This window comes from Nymphalis io, chromosome Z (assembly GCF_905147045.1).
Source record: "Nymphalis io chromosome Z, ilAglIoxx1.1, whole genome shotgun sequence".
NCBI lineage: Eukaryota > Metazoa > Arthropoda > Insecta > Lepidoptera > Nymphalidae > Nymphalis > Nymphalis io.
Genome location: NC_065918.1, coordinates 475669 through 495897, shown reverse-complemented (window position 1 = coordinate 495897; position 20229 = coordinate 475669). Strand labels below are relative to the sequence as shown.

At 31.3% G+C, this 20229-nt stretch overlaps 2 protein-coding genes across 3 annotated transcripts in view; both read left to right on the top strand.

The window, feature by feature from the left end:
• Nucleotides 1-4105, top strand: part of LOC126780200 (proton-coupled amino acid transporter-like protein pathetic) — a 37425-nt gene extending 33320 nt beyond the window's left edge. For both annotated transcript variants that reach the window (XM_050504465.1, XM_050504466.1), the window contains 3 exons: nt 208-480; nt 725-1282; nt 1459-4105. In XM_050504465.1, the coding sequence (XP_050360422.1) occupies nt 208-480; nt 725-1282; nt 1459-1873 (1246 nt within the window). In that variant the 3' untranslated portion in view covers nt 1874-4105. The remainder of the gene's footprint in view (nt 1-207; nt 481-724; nt 1283-1458) is intronic.
• An 11938-nt stretch (nt 4106-16043) lies between these two features.
• Nucleotides 16044-20229, top strand: part of LOC126780187 (GIGYF family protein Gyf) — a 60149-nt gene continuing 55963 nt past the window's right edge. Inside the window, exons 1-2 of the mRNA XM_050504433.1 lie at nt 16044-16097; nt 19575-19971. Of these exons, the coding sequence (XP_050360390.1) occupies nt 19634-19971 (338 nt within the window). The 5' untranslated portion in view covers nt 16044-16097; nt 19575-19633. The remainder of the gene's footprint in view (nt 16098-19574; nt 19972-20229) is intronic.

The following is a 20229-nucleotide window of genomic DNA, read 5'->3' as shown; positions in this document are numbered from 1 at the left end:
TATTATTACAAGCCTAATATTTAAGAAAATTATAATAATCGCACAAATCGACTAAATTTCTATTTCGTGCCAGACATGTATGGCACGGTACCATTCGAATGAATATATTTAATATAAGAAGGTACCATTCGATGCTTACGGTGTTATATAAATATACTTAAACAACTACAAAGCCAATATATACAAAAATACTTTTGTAACTTACAGGGATATGGATACTTTAATCCATCTGCTGAAAGGGTCATTAGGCAGTGGCATCTTAGCTATGCCAATGGCTTTCATGAATGCTGGTTTATACTTCGGGCTTGTTGCTACGTTCTTAATTGGAGGAATATGCACCTACTGTGTGCACATCCTCGTGAAAACAGCTCACGAGCTATGCAGAAGAATACAAAAACCGTCTCTGGGCTTCGCCGAAACCGCTGAAGCTGCATTCTTATCTGGACCACCAGCTGTGCACAAATTTTCAAGACTTGCCAAGTAACTATTTTAATTTTACATACAAATCTATAAATATATATACTTTTGGATCGTATCACATACGGTCCTCGAAATCACACCCAACTGAGTACTAATCTATAGCTGATAAGAACTGAAAAACACTTTATAGCATCTAAAATTTAATTTACAATACATTGTATGCAATAGTTATTATATATTTATCCAATATTCTTTGAGACAGAGACTTAATTAATAACATACACGTGTTTCTATTTATCTTCAGGGCTATGATAAACTGGTTCCTGGTGATCGACTTACTAGGTTGTTGCTGTGTGTACATCGTATTCGTCGCTAAGAATGTCAAGCAAGTCGTCGACTACTACGCTCAGACAAACGATTGGCTTCCCTATGACCTGGATGAAAGGATCTACATGGTAGCGATGCTACCCCTACTTATTATGATGAACCTTATAAGAAATCTGAAATATCTCGCGCCCTTCTCAATGATTGCGAACCTTTTGGTCGGAACAGGAATGGGCATAACATTCTATTATTTATTCCAAGACATACCGGCGTTAAGCACACGTCAATCATTTGCTGGGTTCGAACGCTTACCGACATTCTTCGGAACTGCTATTTTTGCACTTGAAGGCATCGGTGTTGTGATGCCGCTTGAAAATAACATGAAGACTCCGACCCACTTCATAGGATGCCCTGGAGTACTTAACACCGGCATGTTCTTCGTTGTTTCCCTTTATGCTCTTGTTGGATTCTTTGGATATTTGAAGTTTGGTCCTGATACTGCTGGCAGTATAACATTGAACTTGCCCGAATACGAACTGTAAGTATTGCTTAAGTCAATAACATACATTTGTTACCTTGATTTTAATGAATACAAGTAACGGTCCATAAATCTCCAACTGCTGAACTAAGGCTTCTTCTATTTTTTGAGAAGAAGGTCAAGCCATCTCGATTCTTTTGAATGAATGCTAACAGAACGTTGTTTTCTCCTTCCAGGTTGGGTCAAAGCGTGAAATTGATGATCGCCGTTGCTATATTCTTCACATACAGTCTGCAGTTCTACGTGCCAATGGAGATTATTTGGAAAAATGTCCGCCACTTTTTCGGAGCCAAAAAGAACATTGCAGAGTACAGCATTAGGATCTTCGTCGTACTTTTGACTCTCTGCACGGCCATAGCTATTCCGAACCTCGGTCCTTTTATATCTCTCGTCGGCGCCTTGTGCCTGTCATTCCTTGGCCTGATTTTCCCCGCAGTCATCGAAACTGTAACCTTCTGGGATCGCCCTAACGGTCTCGGACGTTATAACTGGGTGCTGTGGAAAAACATGTTCCTGGTCTCTTTCGGAATCCTCGGCTTCCTAACAGGTTCCTATGTCAGTATTCTAGATATATTCTCGGGTAAGGAATGAGAGACTAACGCGAAAGACTAAGCTAGAATAAGGCTCAAATTAAATGTTTTAAGGGCTAAGATTTTTTGGTATTTGCTTTTAGTATCATTATTTCATTTTATATTATTTTATTTTGATAAGAGATTCGCAATTACCCCGAGTTTACAAAGCTCAAAGGTTATTTGTCGAGATTAGTATTACACTATTGTGGTAGTTCGCGTAAAGCGGGTTGTGTTTTAATATAATATTATGTTGATTTAGCCCCGAATCTCTGTAGCCATTTCACATAGATCTAAGAAAATGTAGATACCTAACTTTATAAATGTGTGAGAATTTTTCTAGTGCATTATCGAAATGTGATAAATTATTAGGTTACGTAAAAAGGCATTATTTGCTTTTTAAAAAAAAATTGTTCGGAAAAACTGGCAATTAAATTACAACATGTCTGAAGCTAAATATTTGTTGCATTTTTTGGGGTTCACACGAAGAAATTTGAAACAGTTAAAGGCATTTTCACACCTGAAAACATAGTGACTTTATATATCAAATCATATCGAAAGATAAATCGCATTTACTTACCATTTTGGCACGCCATGTTATAGGTACGTAATATTAATCGATCATCAGCGTCTCATTGCGAGGACGTAATCTATACATATTTATAGTAATTAGATACATCAAGGATGTGTATTTTTGTATTTTTAAAGCTTCATGTGGCATGAAACTAGAAAATTTAATATTTTGACCTATTCAATAAACAACGTGATTAAGAATCATTTGTATATTGAATTAGTGTGTCAGTTGTTTTGCGTTCTCAAATATCAAACGTACTATTAAATATAACTTTAAAAATGTGATAATTTTCAATTCTTTGTTTGGCGCGGCTTTTAAATAATAAAAATATGGATATAATAACTGCGAATAGATAAAACTTAATAGCATAACATTTGCACTGTAATAGACAAAAGATAACTACAGCTTAAATTATTACGTATGATATGATGAGGTAACAATATTTGTTGTTTTATTGTTTTTTTTTTGACGCACATAAAGTAATAGCCTGTGAATGTGTTATAAAAAAACATTATAATGTTTATATTCCATTTTGTTTCTAACTGAAACGTGTATGCGTTTTATGTCTATCTGGACGAAGTCGCGGGCAAAATCTATACCTGAACAATAATAATGGTAATAATATTGCCCTGTTTATAAGCTGTCCCAATGTCTCAGATCGAGAAAAGTTTGGCCATAGTATACCAAACCGACCCAGTACGGGTTGAAGGTATAGAAATTTTCTAAACTTCACACATCTTTGAGAATTCTCAGACATGATCTCAGGTTACCTCGTGATGTATTAATTCATCGTTAAAGTCATAGAAAAATTACTAATTAATATGAACTTTTGCGTTGCAGTGCAAGTTGAGATCGCGCAACACCAGACTATCACTTGCTAATAAGTAATTTGTTTATGTCTATATTTTAAATTTTAATCAGAAAATAATAAAGATTAAGTGTTTCAAAATGGTACGATGACAGATTTTGAAGGATTTTCTTGACAAACTGAATTCTTTGCGGGCGAAGCCGCGGGTTTAGCTAGTATAATATATTTTCATAATTATTTTATTGGCTATGTTTTTAGCAGTCTAGTTTTGATTTTATAGACTAAAAAATTGCCTGTTTGTGATTTATACTTTTTTTTTTTTTCTATCCTCGACATAGCAGACAATACATGTGGTTGTTTTAAGAAGGCTCTTTTGCCTCAGTAAAATTCAGGATTTGAGGTTATAGGGTAAAATTACTATTATTGACTTGATGTTCTTGAAAATTTTGGAGTATTGAAACTCTTGGAGTATTGGAATAATCGCTCTATCAATTTTGAAGATAAGTGTAACTAATGTCAAAAATAGTAGTTTTCTCATATTTCTTAATATTTTAAAGATATACCTATTATAAATTCATAACAATAATAATATAAGTTTGATAATCAAAATAGACTACTAAATTATGAAATTGTAACAAAATACTTTACTGCCTACTAAACAGTGTAAGTCAATTCAACAATGGCTTTTTGAAATGTTTACTAAAGTTAATGACGTTACTATTAATATATAACAACGCGTAATATATTTAACGTAAAGGTTTTCTTACTTAAAGGAAATCATTCCTATTAATTATTTTTTGGTATGAATTACAACATACCAGAAAAGTAGTGATTGTTTTGTTACAGTATTAAAATAAATCAATTTTAAGGGATATTTGTCTTTTATTTCGCCCACTGTCAATTCCTAATTTATTAGAATAAATAGAACATTCAAATTAATCAAAAGGTAAATAAATACACAGTACATAAATCGTGTATGTTAACTTAAAATTGGTGTTATAGTTATTAGTGCTGCTGTTAGGGTGACACAAAATTCTATTAAAAATTCTCACTATCCAAAGGTATTGACCGTAGTTTTCCAACATATCTAGAATTTGTGATGTGCACGCATTGTATTATTTAAACAAGGAAAAAAATGTTATTTCTGGTACTCGACTACACAGGGTTAGTAATATTTTTGTGGGCTACTGTAGAAACTTTTACAACAGGATTCCATAAGATAAAAAAATTCAACTGTATCCACCTGAGGGTAAAAAAACCATCAAGGGTATTTGTGTGCTAGGGGTTATAGTTAAAAAAACGACTGCATACACAATAGTATGCCTTGGGATGAAGCACTACCAGGATGTTTAAAAAATATTTAATTTAGATTATATATTTGTTAAAAAAAACGATTAAATTATTAGACAGCCTACTTCTTATTTAATACTGCTTTTTCAAAAATATTTTGTATTGATCATTTAAATATGTTTTATTATTATAAAACAATATTAATGCAAAATGTTAAGCGTAATTTCAATTTTAGAATATTTTCTACCCAAAACAAACATTACGCGGACGAAAACAAAGGTTTCGCTAGTAGCTTAATATTTGTAATGTTTTTTTTCCGGTGGTTCACAGAAAATACTTTCCTCAGTGATCTCCAGCAATAAATATTAAAATAGTAATGATCTATGGTAACCTTGCAATAAAAAACAGTTTAAAATCTAAAGTAAGCATAACCTCAACAATCAATTCTCAAGTGTTAATTACCAACAAAAACAATCTTAAAAGTAAAAACAAAGTTGACAACCTAACGGAAAACTTAATGCTGCCATATAAAATAAAAATTATTACATGTCTACAGTGTATAAATAATATACAAATGTTTATTTAATACATTTCGTTGTTGCTTTGAAATTAAAAAAATACATGACCTAAAAAATTACATCATCAACGCTCTTTGTCATGATGAAACTGTAAATTAAAAAAGCAAGCTTATTATATGACAAATAATACAGCAAAAATGATGACGACCGTAGATGATAAAATTAAATTTATAATAGAAAAAAAAAACAAAACATAACATTAAGAATATATATCATTAAACAAAAATTTCTATAAAAAACGCAACAATCCATCAACAGAGAGTAAATGCCAATGACATCTACATCAAAATAACAATGTTGTAGTAAAACCAAAAGGATATGAAAAAAAAGAAAACCCGTCATCTACCCTTAACCGCATACAGAAGGGCATAAAAAATACATTTAATGAAAACCTGGAGAAAACTTTTGAAATAGCTTACTCTATGCAAATACAAAGACAAATACTAATGAACATGTCACATAAAAATAACGTTACAGCTTAGGAAAAACAAAAGTTAGTTATATCTCCTGCTGGGAAAGTGAAGAATGAGATATACTTCACGCTATCTAATAAAAAAAAATCTTCAAACATGTAAGCACGATTAATAGTTGTATATAAGTAAGTACGTACAAATACATAAGTGTTAATTATTACAACTTTATAATGAATTTCAAATTAGATATAATAATATAATTGATGCAATAAGGCATGAAATAAAAATTGAAATCCAAATATATGTATAATATAAAAATTATATGATATCAGAAATAAAGTCCATTTGTATTTGTATTTTTTATTATTATTAAAAGCTTATTTTGAGGGAAACATTCAACACTGTATATGTATAAACCTTGAGATAACTTTTTTTTTTGTTAATAAATTAATTTCCGCATTCATTTACCACAGAAGTACTAACTTTATTATGATAGTTTCAACAGTAACATTCGTTGTAATTTTATAAACATGTAAATTAATTAAACAAATAAAATTATTAACTAATTAGTTACTATAAAAAAAATAATATAACTAACTAATATAAGCTTTCTTAGGCTTATTCGATTTAACTATACTTTGCTATAGCTGGTATAATAATGTTCTAAAATAAAAGTTAAGACACTAATAATAATAATAATTTAGACCATCATTACAAAAACTCCACATCAAACAAAAAGTGTTACCCTTCAAGGGCGAGCGCGAAATGATTTATAAACACAAATTAAAAATATGGAAAATCAGTGTCAGAAATCAGTAGGGCTCTAACCCACTATGATCAGTGTAAATCCACGCATTCTAACCTCCTCGACTCTCATTCTGAGTATATCTCTAATAAAATAATTGCAGCAATCACATTGCGTGATTTTTTGCTCTTATTGTTAAAAATATAATTAAACCGTCTAGTTTACTTTGTGTGCTAAATCGGAATAAATAACGTTTTTACAATAATGTATTATTTTTTAATATTTTATAACGGTGCAGTATATATGATTATTATTTACCTAATCAGAAAATTAACAATATCAATGGTATAATAGTTTTAAAGCGATGTTTCAAACAAAAAATTTGTTTAATCATTAAATTAATTATTTTACAATGTTTCCTTTACATTAGTATTTCTGCTACCAATTATTATATTAATTGGGGATCAGTAAGCATAAGTAGCAACCGATATGCAAAATCGTATTAATCATTGTAATTGGCTAACGCGGGTGGTACCGCGGAGCACTGCCAGTATACACTACACACATAAAACTAGTATTCTATATAAAATACCCATAAATAATGTATTTATATAAATACAATTAGTACAGAAAAAAAATATGAATGTTTTACTTTGTATGGTTTTTTATATTATATATGAATTCGGACATACGGGCTACCTGACAGTAAGAGATCACCACAACAAGTGGGTGACCCCTACCCAGACGGGCTTAGACAAGGCCACCACGGGCTACTATCAAGTAATATATGTGACATATGGACAAAGAAACCAGCGAATAAGACAGAATTAATGAATTTTAACAACATGATTCGTTTAATATTACTAGGTAGCTAGGCAGGTAGTCCTAGCTACGACTTACATTATTATTCAATAACGACGTTGAGCTGATCTAGTGTGTAATTGTTCTTCGCCAAACTAAGCGAACAATAGCGGAACTGATATAGTACACGTAGCCACGGTTCAAAATATGCAAACAAACAATCCCGCAGTAGCTGCAAGCAAACCACTCGATTGACATTCACGACCCCAAGGTAATCTCAACGGATAAAATAACAACGGCTGTTTAGTACGCAAAGCGATTGAAATTGAGAAACAAACATTATAATCTCGAAAAGGATTATTTTTTTATATAGTGGATTCAGGTACTACTCAATTTTCATAACATTAAAGCGCCTCATACAATGTTCGCACGGTCCGGTTGTATTGTGTCATAGATGTAAACAAAGAGGAGAATGCGCGGATCTCTCAGTGAGCTCCTGACCACAACCCAGAAACAGATGTACAGACAGCTGCTACTCTATCAAAATGACCGCCAAAACAATAAAACAAAAATATGGTCGCGTTTAAAACCCGAATATGAATGAATGTATGAAATGGATCGCATGAGGACAACCCTAAGCCTTCCCTAATACAGGTTTTGTAAAACTTAAGTTAGGGTGTCTACGCTATTGTTACCGGATGCATATTCTGGTATTAAAATTTTCTGCACATGGCTAAGAAACTATAGCACCGATATCAATAAAAAGTGATACCTACTTCTTCCTGTACATGATGAAATGATGATAATCTTAATAGCATTATACTTATAAACCAATCAGTCTAGTGGATTTCGAGAAATCGGTCATAAATATAAACAAAAACATTTGTGTCAAATATAACCCTCTAAACCGAGCCGAGATGGCCGGGTGCTTAGAGTATCTTAAGTTCCAGTTCAAGTTAGGCGTTCAATTTTCATGTACTGAATTTGTGATTATACTTCATTTAATTGTTTTTTTTATTACTTATTACACTCGATTTCCCCGGCCAAATATTAAAAAACGGACCGTGTCCTATCCTACTATTAAAAGCGACATTAATTTCAAACATTACACTGGGTTTACGCGCCTGAACTTGATGACTTAAACATTTATGTAACATTCAAACACAAATTTTACGCATTATCTTCTGTAAACAAATACCTAATACAAATATATTTATACTGTAAATCTAGAAAGATTATATATCCGCTAATCTTCCGAAATAGCATTCCGATTAAAATAAACCTAATTTTAAAAAGACGTACCGTGTTCTTCACAAGCGCCGGTGACTCGCCGTTGACACTCGGCATAACTTGTAGGAGGATACCTCAACACTAGCAATTCCGCCGGAACAGAGAGTTGACACACTTAAAATAATCATATAAAGTATAATAATTATGAGTATAAACTAATGATAAATTTTGAGCAACGAGAAAAAATTATACTTCTGCTTAATAGTTCCTGTATATTGAGTAATACATTTACATTTGTATTGTAATATTAACACACGTATAGATTACAGTGATAGTAATAGATTATAGCTAGTTTATATTATATCAATTCTATCTATTTGGACAGTTACTTATATCAATAGTCCGGCACCTCTATACTTATCATAAAAAATAAGACCCGACCCAGAAAAAAACATTTACAATCATAAAAGAAGCATTATAAAATGGGGTGACGTGAGATCTTGGTGGTAATAAAATTAATAAGCACATGCATTTTGTATCCATTGGTTATACAAATTTAGCTAATAATGTCCGTAAAATCAAATTAATCAAAGAAATCAGTAAATCACTTTTAATCTATTTAAAGTTTCGAACTGCTTCAGCTACACAGTATTCAAATTTCCATCTAACGTGGTTCGTTTCACGACACAACTCCAAGAAGCGTAACAGCGACCATGAAGAGGTTCAGACAAGGCCCAACCATTTGTATGTAATATGGAAATAGGCAGGTACTATTCAAGGTTAACGGAGTGAAAGAAACCGCATGCCACATCTAGCTATATCACTTTAATTTTGTCGTAATAAACAAAAACGAATGTTTGCATGTTAATCCGTTGCGTTCCTGAGCCATTGATTCGTTTGTGATGAAAATTTCGCGAGTTGTCTCGCGTGCGCCGGAAAGGTTCCTGTCCCATAATATAAGAATAGCTGTTGTATGATTGTCCTTCAAAATAATCTTTCTATGTAAACCTTTATTTTGTCCATGCGAAGCCGTGACGCGTGGCTAACATTATTATAAAGGTGGCTATATAAGAAAGGTGAGTTTGAGTTGAGAAACATTGTAATAGATACCGTTGCATATACCGTTTATTGTGCACAATCATAGGAGACTATATAACCGAGGGAGCAGTAACTATAAACGTCAACCAGTCTTGCTTGCTAATTGTACGCAATTACATGTATTGATGTATGTATAATGTATATGAAACAAGCATGTTTAATTATTTTTTAAGACCGCGGTTCGCTTTGCAGCTATTTAATAATTATCAAAGGGCTTGTAAGCTTGAATGCGTTAATCTCTGGTACTACCAGTTTTATTTGAAAATATATTTTTGTATTACACAACCCTTGTATTGAGGAGGGTTGTATGGTAACAGTAGATATCCATGACACCATTAGGAATCATGAGATCGGCACGTGTAATCCATGTATATCGCGAAATAATTCGCGCTGCTTGGTTCGTTTGTAATATGGTGATATGAGGTGCCAAAACAGGACCACAGTATTCTATATTACAGCTTGGCCTTGGAGTACTAGAGCAAAAACATTTCTTAAAGGTAGGTAGGCTTCAGACATTTATTTCACAAAAATAATACAATTCGCTTAATTTGAGAAATACACGTTAATCATAAAACTGAACATAAGGATTATGGAACGGATGGGAAAATTATTAAATTAATGATTTAAATAATATTGTTGTAGGTGGCTAAAAGGAAAAACGTAAGGCTACTATTACATATCGTTTACGTGGCTAGTCTACAGCTATTACATATTCATTTATTTAATAAAAAATGAATAAGGAATTGTGAAGGAAATGTGGAAAATAAACTTTAAATGTCATGTAAAAATAAGAAATATTCCTATAATGATTTGTCCTGACTGACTCATCAACGCAGAGCCTAAACCACAGAGGTGAGATATTTGAAATTTTGTCGGTTAATACATTTTATGATGAAAGCACTTAGAAAGGATTTTTTGGAATTCCACCCCTAAAGGATTGAAATAAGGGATGAACGACTGATCTACTTGATATTTAGACTATTTGTGTTTCTTAAATAATTTGATAAACATGTATTTCAAAGTTATCATCCAAACGGGTGCAAATGGCAATAGCAAATGGAAAGACTATACCTAATATAGTATATAAGGTGGCATTACAATAATTCAGTAATTCAATTTTTCTTTAATTACTAAAATCTATAATATAAATACGTGAAGAAAAACTTTGTACCCCTTTTTAAGACAATTGCTTGGACGACGAAGAATGAAATTTTGCACAGTTAAAGTTAAAATATAAATTAATAAAAAACATTACACACACTATAAACACATACATGCAATGACGCATACATATACACATCCATCTTTTTGGTAGTCTTTAGTCAAACTGAAAAGAGATTAATATTTGATCATGTCGTTTGCTTATGATTTATCCTATAATTTCCCTAATAGATATTTGTGCATTATTATATATTTATTTTGCCATTTCTTCAATTATTTATTAAAAGTATTGCTTCACAACTAAAAATCAATAAATTATTATCTGTAGAAACCGCACGCGCACTGTCAAACGCAGGTGTCAAAATAAAAAAGTTATGTTAACAATTTCGTGTTTTCAGTGGTTTTTTGTGTAGTTTTTACATAAAAACTAATATTGCAAACGTATTGTGTGTATCATCTTATATCTTTCATAATAGTCCAACCCGAGGCTACGTGTGAGCCAGGTCAGTTAATTCGTGACAATTGATACGTAAATAGTATAAAGGTGTATAAACAAAGCCTAAAAGACCGATTAAAATAATAATCCATGGTTTTAGAAGTGCGTGCTGTGAACATTAACGTGGTATTTATCATCACAAATATTTAAATATCACTTTGTCGTAAATTAGTTTTTCGCGGGCTCCTGTCAAAAGTTTTAAAATGGCGGTTAAAAATTCAACGTGTGAAACTTTAAAAGAGAAGTTGTTTATAAAAAACGAAATAAATAACAATTGAATGTGGAAAAGCGGCTACAACATTTCGAACTATATTTATTAGCCACTAGCTTAGATAAGGAGTGTGAAAAGAGAAAAATCGCAATTTTATTACACTCGATTGGTGGAAAAGATATCGAAATATTCAATCAATTTAACATTAAAAAAAATAAGAATCACTTTAAAAGACCTAATTAATAAATTTAACAACTATAGACAGACATGCATTTTTCATAAAAAAAACAACACGAACGCGAAGATATAAACTATCACGAATATAATAGAAAATCTCGTCGTCAGAATCAATATCAAATCTTACAATGTGATTTCGTTGAATTAAAAGAGTCAGCGATATATTTATAGCAAATATGTGCTCGAATAGCTCGCACATACATAGAAGATTATTACAATGGTCGGATCTTTCATTAGAGAAAGCTATAGAGGGCTAAAACAGTGGTCATTGCGCAACAAAACACAGAGCACATAAATAAAAGCACTGAGTCGTTTTATATTTGCTTAATCCGTATAAACCGAATAACAGTATTTTGAAGTCTCTCAGTTTTATTTCATTGGTCTTCAGTTAAGGCTACGTAGATCTGTGCGAGCATCATTTAAAAGAAAATGTTGAAGACAATGGGAAGACTTCAGAGCTGCAAATACTGATTTCATTCATATGGCCAGTCCAGCTAAGAGTATTATCAAAAAAAACTACCAGGTTTTTAAGATAATCACAATAAGGTATAAAAATATTGTCAAACATTGTGGATGGCAAGGAAGACTAGTTTTTAAAACAAATATCAAAAGTTAACTTTTGATATTTGTTTCCGGCTGCCAATAATTATGGCCTGAGATTTTCTAAGGTTGACATTAAGTACTAGAGATTTACTCCACTCAAGAATGATATTGAAGTCGTTGTTCATCCTTGCGATAGCCATAGCTGTCAAAATTACAATAAAGACTATTCTGATATTGATATACTAAATTTGAAAAAATCAATGTGTTTTAAAATAAAATAAAAATATAATGTATTAATTTATATATTCTTATTTTAATATATGGTTAAAAAAGCTATATATTTATGTGTATCATTTATTACAGAATTTTTATTGGTCTTTTTTAATGTTTCAATGTTTTAGCTATGTGATTTAATTTATGTTTTATTTTTGTTCAAATAATTATTTTTATTTGGTTAAAAAAATATATCTTACTACACCTTTATTGATTTCATTTAATATTATATTTAATTTAATGTTTCAGCAATGTGATTTTATGTAGATTTTGTTTTGTTAATTTTAGTAATTGTTCAGTTGTTATTGGTGGAAACTATGAACTAAATATGCTTTAAGGGCCATAACATTGTAAGTTTTGTTAAGGTTGTGTTAATTTTTTAACAAAAATTTGTGTAAAAAAATTAACACAACCTACTGGAATGGTCAAATGACCGCTTTTTAAAGTTTTATCAAAAATGTTATGTAATTGCTTTTTTCTGTATTATATACTGTTTCTATATTATATAAGCCCTTCAGCAACTTATTAAAATGTTAAATTCCATGGACAACATTTGTTTTAATTGCCATATTTTTTGTTTCAATAAAACATACAAGTATAATTCTTTTTTATCTTAGTCAAAATATTTAGGATTTGTTTTTATTTAAATGTTACATCATTTGTTTGAAAAAGATAGGATAATAAACTGAGTAGCCTTGGTGAAGTCTGTGACTTTATTTAGAGCTAGCCTTAGCCTGTGGCTTCGCTCGCATTTAAGTATAAGGAAAGGATAAAATAATAATTGTTTGGAAGTCAGTGATTTTAACGTAAAAACCATGAAATGCCATTCTGGTTAGAAAAAAGTAAAGTTAAGGGGTTCTTTTTATTTTTAGATTAATGATTATTCTTTTAATAATCATCAGTGTGCTTACTGTGAATCCCTGTAGTTTCACTTAATATAATTTTATAGTGACTTAAATGGCTTGAAGAAAAAATTAATTTATACAAATCTTCCAATCTACGATATATGATTATGTTGCTTAAATACCCCGGCATCTATCCACGCCTTTGGAAATAGTTAATACTGTAAATGAGCAAGTGTACCAATATTTTTTTTATTCTATCAAACTCAGGTTAAACAAAACTATTCAACTCACTGAAAACTATTTATAATTAATAATGGAAGCACCTCTTTGTAAACTTTATTGTTAGAGCTTTGTGTAAGCCCTTCTGGGAAGGTACCGCCCACTCATCAGATATAGTACTGCTAAACAGCAATACTTAGTATGATGGCGTTCTGGTTTAAAGGATGAGTAAGCCAGTGTAACTATAGGCACAAAGGACATAATATCTTCGTTACCAAGAGGAGGAATGGTTAATATTTTTTACATAGCCAATGTCCAAGGATGGTGATGATCGCAGTGCTCACTCGGGAGCAAGCAACTTAAAAACTGTCCATTTGATAACAGTTTTCGCTAAAATCAGTGCTGGCCATGTTCAACGACAGGCAATGGAACTTTTGATTGTCATGAAGAAGCATTCTTTAAGAGGGAATTATATACTTTCAAATTCGAATGATATATTCTCGTGGATAGTATTCTTCGAATGAAAACTACCTCTCATCGAGCACATTCTAAAATAAATCTGTAGGAATTGAGTCATGTTGAGGTAAAGCTTCGAGACTAAATTAAGCACATGGCAATAATGGAAGACGTTTCCTAGGAGATATTGATAGATATTTCTAACCCCTGTGGCTTATGCTCTGTGTTGATGAATCAGTCAGGAAAAGTCATTAGGTATAAGTGTATAGATATAACAACAAAAATAAGTATGTATTTACAAATATTGACAGACTCAACCAACTAACCGACACCTTAAAATACTTCTTATAATTTAGTCAATTTGTAATTTTAGCCGTTTCAAAGATGAGCCAGGACAAACCGACAGACAGACGGACAAATATTAAAAATGATTGTTTTGGTAAATCCCATTTAAATTTTAAAAGAGGCAGTTATTTTGAACTCGCAGACAAACACTTCAATTTTATTTATATGTATCGATTTGACAATAGAATACCTTAATAAAATTCAAATTTAAATAAATTATGGTCGATTTTCGACCACTGGGCGATCACTAGTAATAATAATCAGTCATATTATGAATTCGAACGGTTTAACACATCTATACAAATAAATAAAATTTTACTGTCTGTAATTTCAAAATAACTGCCTCTTTTAAAGTTGATATGGCTATTTGCGAGTTACCAAAACCAAAACAACACTCATATCATAAATACGGAAGGAGTATGTTTGATTATTTGTTACTTTTTCAAGCTTTATATATTGGCCTTTCTATCCTGCTTAACTGGATTTTTTATTATGTCGCGGGTGAAGCCGCGGTTCAACCGCTAATAGTAAATAAATATAAGTACTCTGTCTTATTGCCTCCACTGGTATCAGGCGGACTAGTTCATTTCGCGTCTATACTCCATTGAATCAGAATTGCGATTCAAAGGCGAAATGCTGCTAGCATTATTTATTTTTCGTCAAATCTGTTCAGTGGTTATTTTTAATTCTGATTTGTAAATTTTTTTTTTTTTTATATAGAATAGGAAGGTGGACGAGCATATGGGTCACCTGATGGTAAGTGGTCACCAAACGCCCTTAGACATTGGCATTGTAAGAAATGTCAACCATCGCTTATAGCCAATGCGCCACCAACCTTGAGAACTAAGATTTTATGTCCCTTGTGCCTGTAATTACACTGGCTCACTCACCCTTCAAACCGGAACACAACAATATCAAGTATTGCTGTTTTGCGGTAGAATATCTGATGAGTGGGTGGTATCTACCCAGACGAGCTTGCACAAAGCCCTACCACCAGTTGAAATATATATTTGTTTAGGTAATATTGCAGTAAAATATATAGGTATGTACTATATCGTTATCATAAAAAACCTAAATCAGAAAATATATGTGAAATAAATAAAAAGAACACATAAGATATTAGTATATGTACCGAACTCTCAATATTATTTTTTCTATGACAATTACATTTAATTTTTGTATCTCCTGCCAGGCTTGGCTTACAACTTCGTTCGAGTCATGTGGACTATTTTAGTGAATCTAATATTGCTGCCAGTCGGTATGAACTTGAACTAAGTAGTTATATGTGGCTCTTACGAGTACTTACCCTACCAAACCTTTTTATTCGTTTTGCCACCAACCTATCGTAGTTTACCTATCTACCTAGTATAGTATTCTACTTAAGACATAAGTTATAACAAAAAATATTATTCAGTGGGATCGAATATTTCATTGATGTGCTCACTCTTTTTATATTATAATAGTTACATTTTTATAAACTAATTTTATAAGCGGGAAAAACGAGAGTACAAACATACAAATAAAAATATAATTCTTAATAATGATTCGAATTTTATGCGAAAAATATTAATGAAATTGTTGCATTACACTAAAAATATTTGAAATATTATGTGTTATTCTTATTACTATTACAACTTTTCATTAAACATTAGAGATTTGGAACTGTCTTTAATATATAAAATTGATTAAATGTAATATAGGTTAAAGTTTTTAAATTCTCATTCGATTCAAATATTACATAAAATAAAATAAGATTGCTTGTAATAAAAAAATATACTGTCAACGGTTGGCAGTACTGATTGTTTATGGTATCACTTCGTGCATGCGTTGACGTTCTTCTTCAATACATTTTGGTCGGCCATATTTCCTTGCCGTCGTGCGTGGTGCGTGTGTCTATTATTGAATCACTTCTCAACATCTTGGGTAATTATGATCTCTTGTCATAATATGAATTATTTCCTCTCAAAGTAAGAGTAGATGGAATTCAACCGCGTAACGCTACGACAAAGTCGTATTGGTATAACGAATTAGATCCTACCTGCCACCTTGGCTCTTGGGAGTCTTGGATTATGTGTTTCAATCTGTTGGAATCATAGTAAGCACGAGGTGCCTGTGATGATCGTGTAATGCGTGCTATGTTATCACAGATATATAAAATTTCAAGTAAAACAAAAATTTATGTAATTTATGGCGTGTGTTCCTACAGATAATCCAGTTGGTTCGAGGGTATGTGTAAATACTGAATATAAAAAAAAATCTTTGTGTAGTTATAACTTTAGTCTATTATTAAACTCGTTTGAATGTTGAACGAAATATAACGAAGAAGTACGAATAATATAAGTGTGGTCAGTGTTTAAAACTAATTAACTTCTAAGTTTATTATTGGCGAATACCCGCGTAATTGCTACAAGTTACAGCTCTTTATTAGTGAATATAAAGTATCATTAGAAATTGAAGGGATATTTTGCATCAGCGAAAACCTTGGGTATGTAAAATTGTATTGCTAAGTGATAATGGTTGCAAAATTACGATAACTTTTTTCATTTAATTCGTAAGTATAATTTTTGATGATATTTTTGTTAATATTATGTAAAAAAACACAAAGCCAAATGGCTTTGCTTTGTTTCTGTATAATGTTTACTATAAAAATAAAAGTAAATAATCATTATACAGTTGATCTGTATAGTGTTTATTGATTTAGATAAATATGTATATTTTCTTTTTCTAATATTAGAGAATTACATTATTTTATCTGTATCAAGTCAGATGAATTGAGGCCAGGCCCATATTGAGAAATTCATACTTTTTATTAAGCTGAGTGAACTTATTTTGTAAACATTTTTCACTAGATTTAGTATAATAAAATACTACTTGCATAACTTTGCTTGCGGACATTAATCAACAATATAAAAAATGATTTATTACGAGTAAACTATCTATGACTACAAATTATTTTCTTTTTGATTATTATTGAATTAACTGCAAATCATGATTTATTTTTGGTATTATTGATAAATTGGTATCAATTATTATTATTAGTAATATAATATACATTGGAATCATAAACATTTGATTGCTTCATTGTTATCGTTATCCAATTTAGTAAGTGTTGCATTGCCTTGCGAAATATTCCACCTAATTATACTACAATTTAAATGTGCAATTATTTTGCTTAGCTAAGTGAATTTCAATAGCTTAAATTTTATTGCAGTATAAAATTTGATACACCATTGCATTATTTGCATTAGTAGATGATATTTATGACATGACATTTCCCAATTTCTGTTAAATAACTTTTAATAACATGACGTCTGTAATATATTACTGAAAAAAATACCAAATAGTATGAAGATACAACTACTTGTTGAATATTTGTATCCAGTGAAACAATCCCTCCCTATGAGATGAATCTAGCAAAACAATGATATAATGGCTTACTCCCAGAAGCAATTTTAAAAATAACAAAACATTGCTGTGCAGCTGATAACAGTTGTATCTACTAAATATTTTAATCAAAATGTTATGATATTTACTAACTCTGATTCAAACTGTTTACACAATTGAAGACATAAGTTGATAAATGTAATAAGTAACAAATTTGTAATTTTATAGAAATGAGCTTCGAAGTTTCAATTAATCTTATTTTGCATATATTTAAACTTGTGTGATTTTGACATACAAGTACTATGTTGTGTAAAAGTTTTTTTTTTTTATAGAATAGGAAGGCGGACGAGCATATGGGCCACCTGATGGTAAGTGGTCACCAAACGCCCTTAGACATTGGCATTGTAAGAAATGTCAACCATCGCTTACATATCCAATGCGCCACCAACCTTGGGAACTAAGATTTTATGTCCCTTGTGCCTGTAATTACACTGGCTCACTCACCCTTCAAACCGGAACACAACAATATCAAGTATTGCTGTTTTGCGGTAGAATATCTGATAAAAGATAGTGTTGTAGTAATTTATATTATAGTTAAAAAATTTAAAAAGGTTACAATAAATGGATCTATTAATATAAAATAAGAACTTGACTAACAGTAATAGATAAAATAAGTACAATTTTTCATAACGTTCGTATGACAATCATAAGTAAATACATAGGATAGAGATATCAAACTTTTAGTTATATCGTAAAATAAAAATTATCCGAATTATATTTTATATAGGTCAATTATAAATAAAGTAGGACTTGACTAAATTTTTCTCTCAACATTTAAATATCTTTAATCAAGTTAATTCAATCAAGTGGCCTGAAATGCCAGTAAATAAGAATATGAACTAGGTATAGTTAAAAATATATATATCTAAATTGCTACAAATTCAACTGCTTTTAAAATATTCATTTTTTTCTTTTATTACCTGTGTTCTTAAAGTAATTGATTATTTTAATAGAAATTAGGTTTTTATAATTTTAATATGATTGCTACAGCTTCATTAACTTAAAATAAAGATGAAGAATATAAAGAAGATAAACTAAAAACAATAGTGTCAACACATTTTTTTTTATTTTTCATTCGGGGTTCATGTTGATTATGTTTATTGACAAATAATTTATATCAATTTTACTATTATATTTGTAGATGTTAAATTGCTTTGCGAATATATTTTTGTTTTTTTTTTCTTCAAAGAAATATAATGCAATTTACTATTATAATGCGATATGTTATTAACAAGTGATTAATAATTTTAATTATATCGTTTTATGTGCGGCGGCTAGATTAACTTTAACAATTTAACAAATTGATTATATTCTAACAAAATAATAAACAATTATTGCAAAACATTATTGTGGATGACGCATATTATATAATATTATTTACATATGTTTCTAGATAGAAATATAAATAATGACATTTAATTTAAAAAGTAAAATAAATATGTCTTGCGTTTTCTACTTCACACTAATATAAATGCTTAAACTCTTAATGTCATTTAATTTATCATTAAATATAAAAATAATATAATAAATAAAAGTTTCCCTAAATAGAGAGTCGCGTGGTTTATTATTTTACATATTTATCACATTTAAGCTAAATGTTTAAATCAGTTTTAAAATATTATAAAAATTAAAACAATGCAATGGTATCGTATCCTGCACTTAGTTTTTTTTTAATTCATGGGAGTAATGAATTTCGAGTTAAATTGAAAACGTAACTCGCCTCGCAAAGTTTGTACGCAAACAACGAGTCTGATATTCACACGAAAAGCTCGCCTGGGGCGGTGGGCGGTGACAGGGCGCGTGCAGGGGACGATACAGCTTACCTGCCTACACGAATCCCCGCTCAGTTGCACAGGAGCGTTCGGTCCGGCCGAACGTTCCTTAGACCTTTCCTAAAGAACCATCAATCAATTGTTATTTCAAACTCAGGAGTTAACTTCGATAACTTGGTTGCAGTTGCTGCCGCGACAGTTATCCTTAACCCTACCAATTTCGAGAAGAAAAAAAAAAAAACAATGGGAGACCGCAACAATCCCATTAAGTTTGGTCCGGAGTGGCTACGCAACCTTGCACGTGAGCGGAGCGCAGGGAGGACGAACACACCTCAGAACAACTCCAGACCCGGAAATTCTCAGAGCACCAGACCCAGCGGGTCCCAGGGACCTGGTGGGTCAAACTCTAATCCAGCAGGGACCGTTGGAGCCGCGGGTCCACCGACGTCAGTTAGTCCCCCGAACGCTGGAGCCACAGCATCAGGCGGAACTTCAACACCACCTCCAGGGACCTCAACCGGAGCAATCACACGAAATACAAATAACAATCCAGTACCAAAAGTGCAGCTAGCTAAGATGAGGTGAGTGCTTTTAGTTTATTTGAAAATTATTTGACAAAACTATTACTCATTGTGCAATAAGGTGTAAGGTTTAAAGAGTTTCTTATTCCAAAGCAATATAATATATATATTTTTTAATTATAAGAAATTCCTTATATGGCGATGGAATAATAAACGCATCTTATTATAGCATATGTAGGCGGACGAGCATATAGGCCACCTTACGGTAAGTGGTTACCGACGCCCATGGACATTGACATTGTAAGAAATTTTAACCAT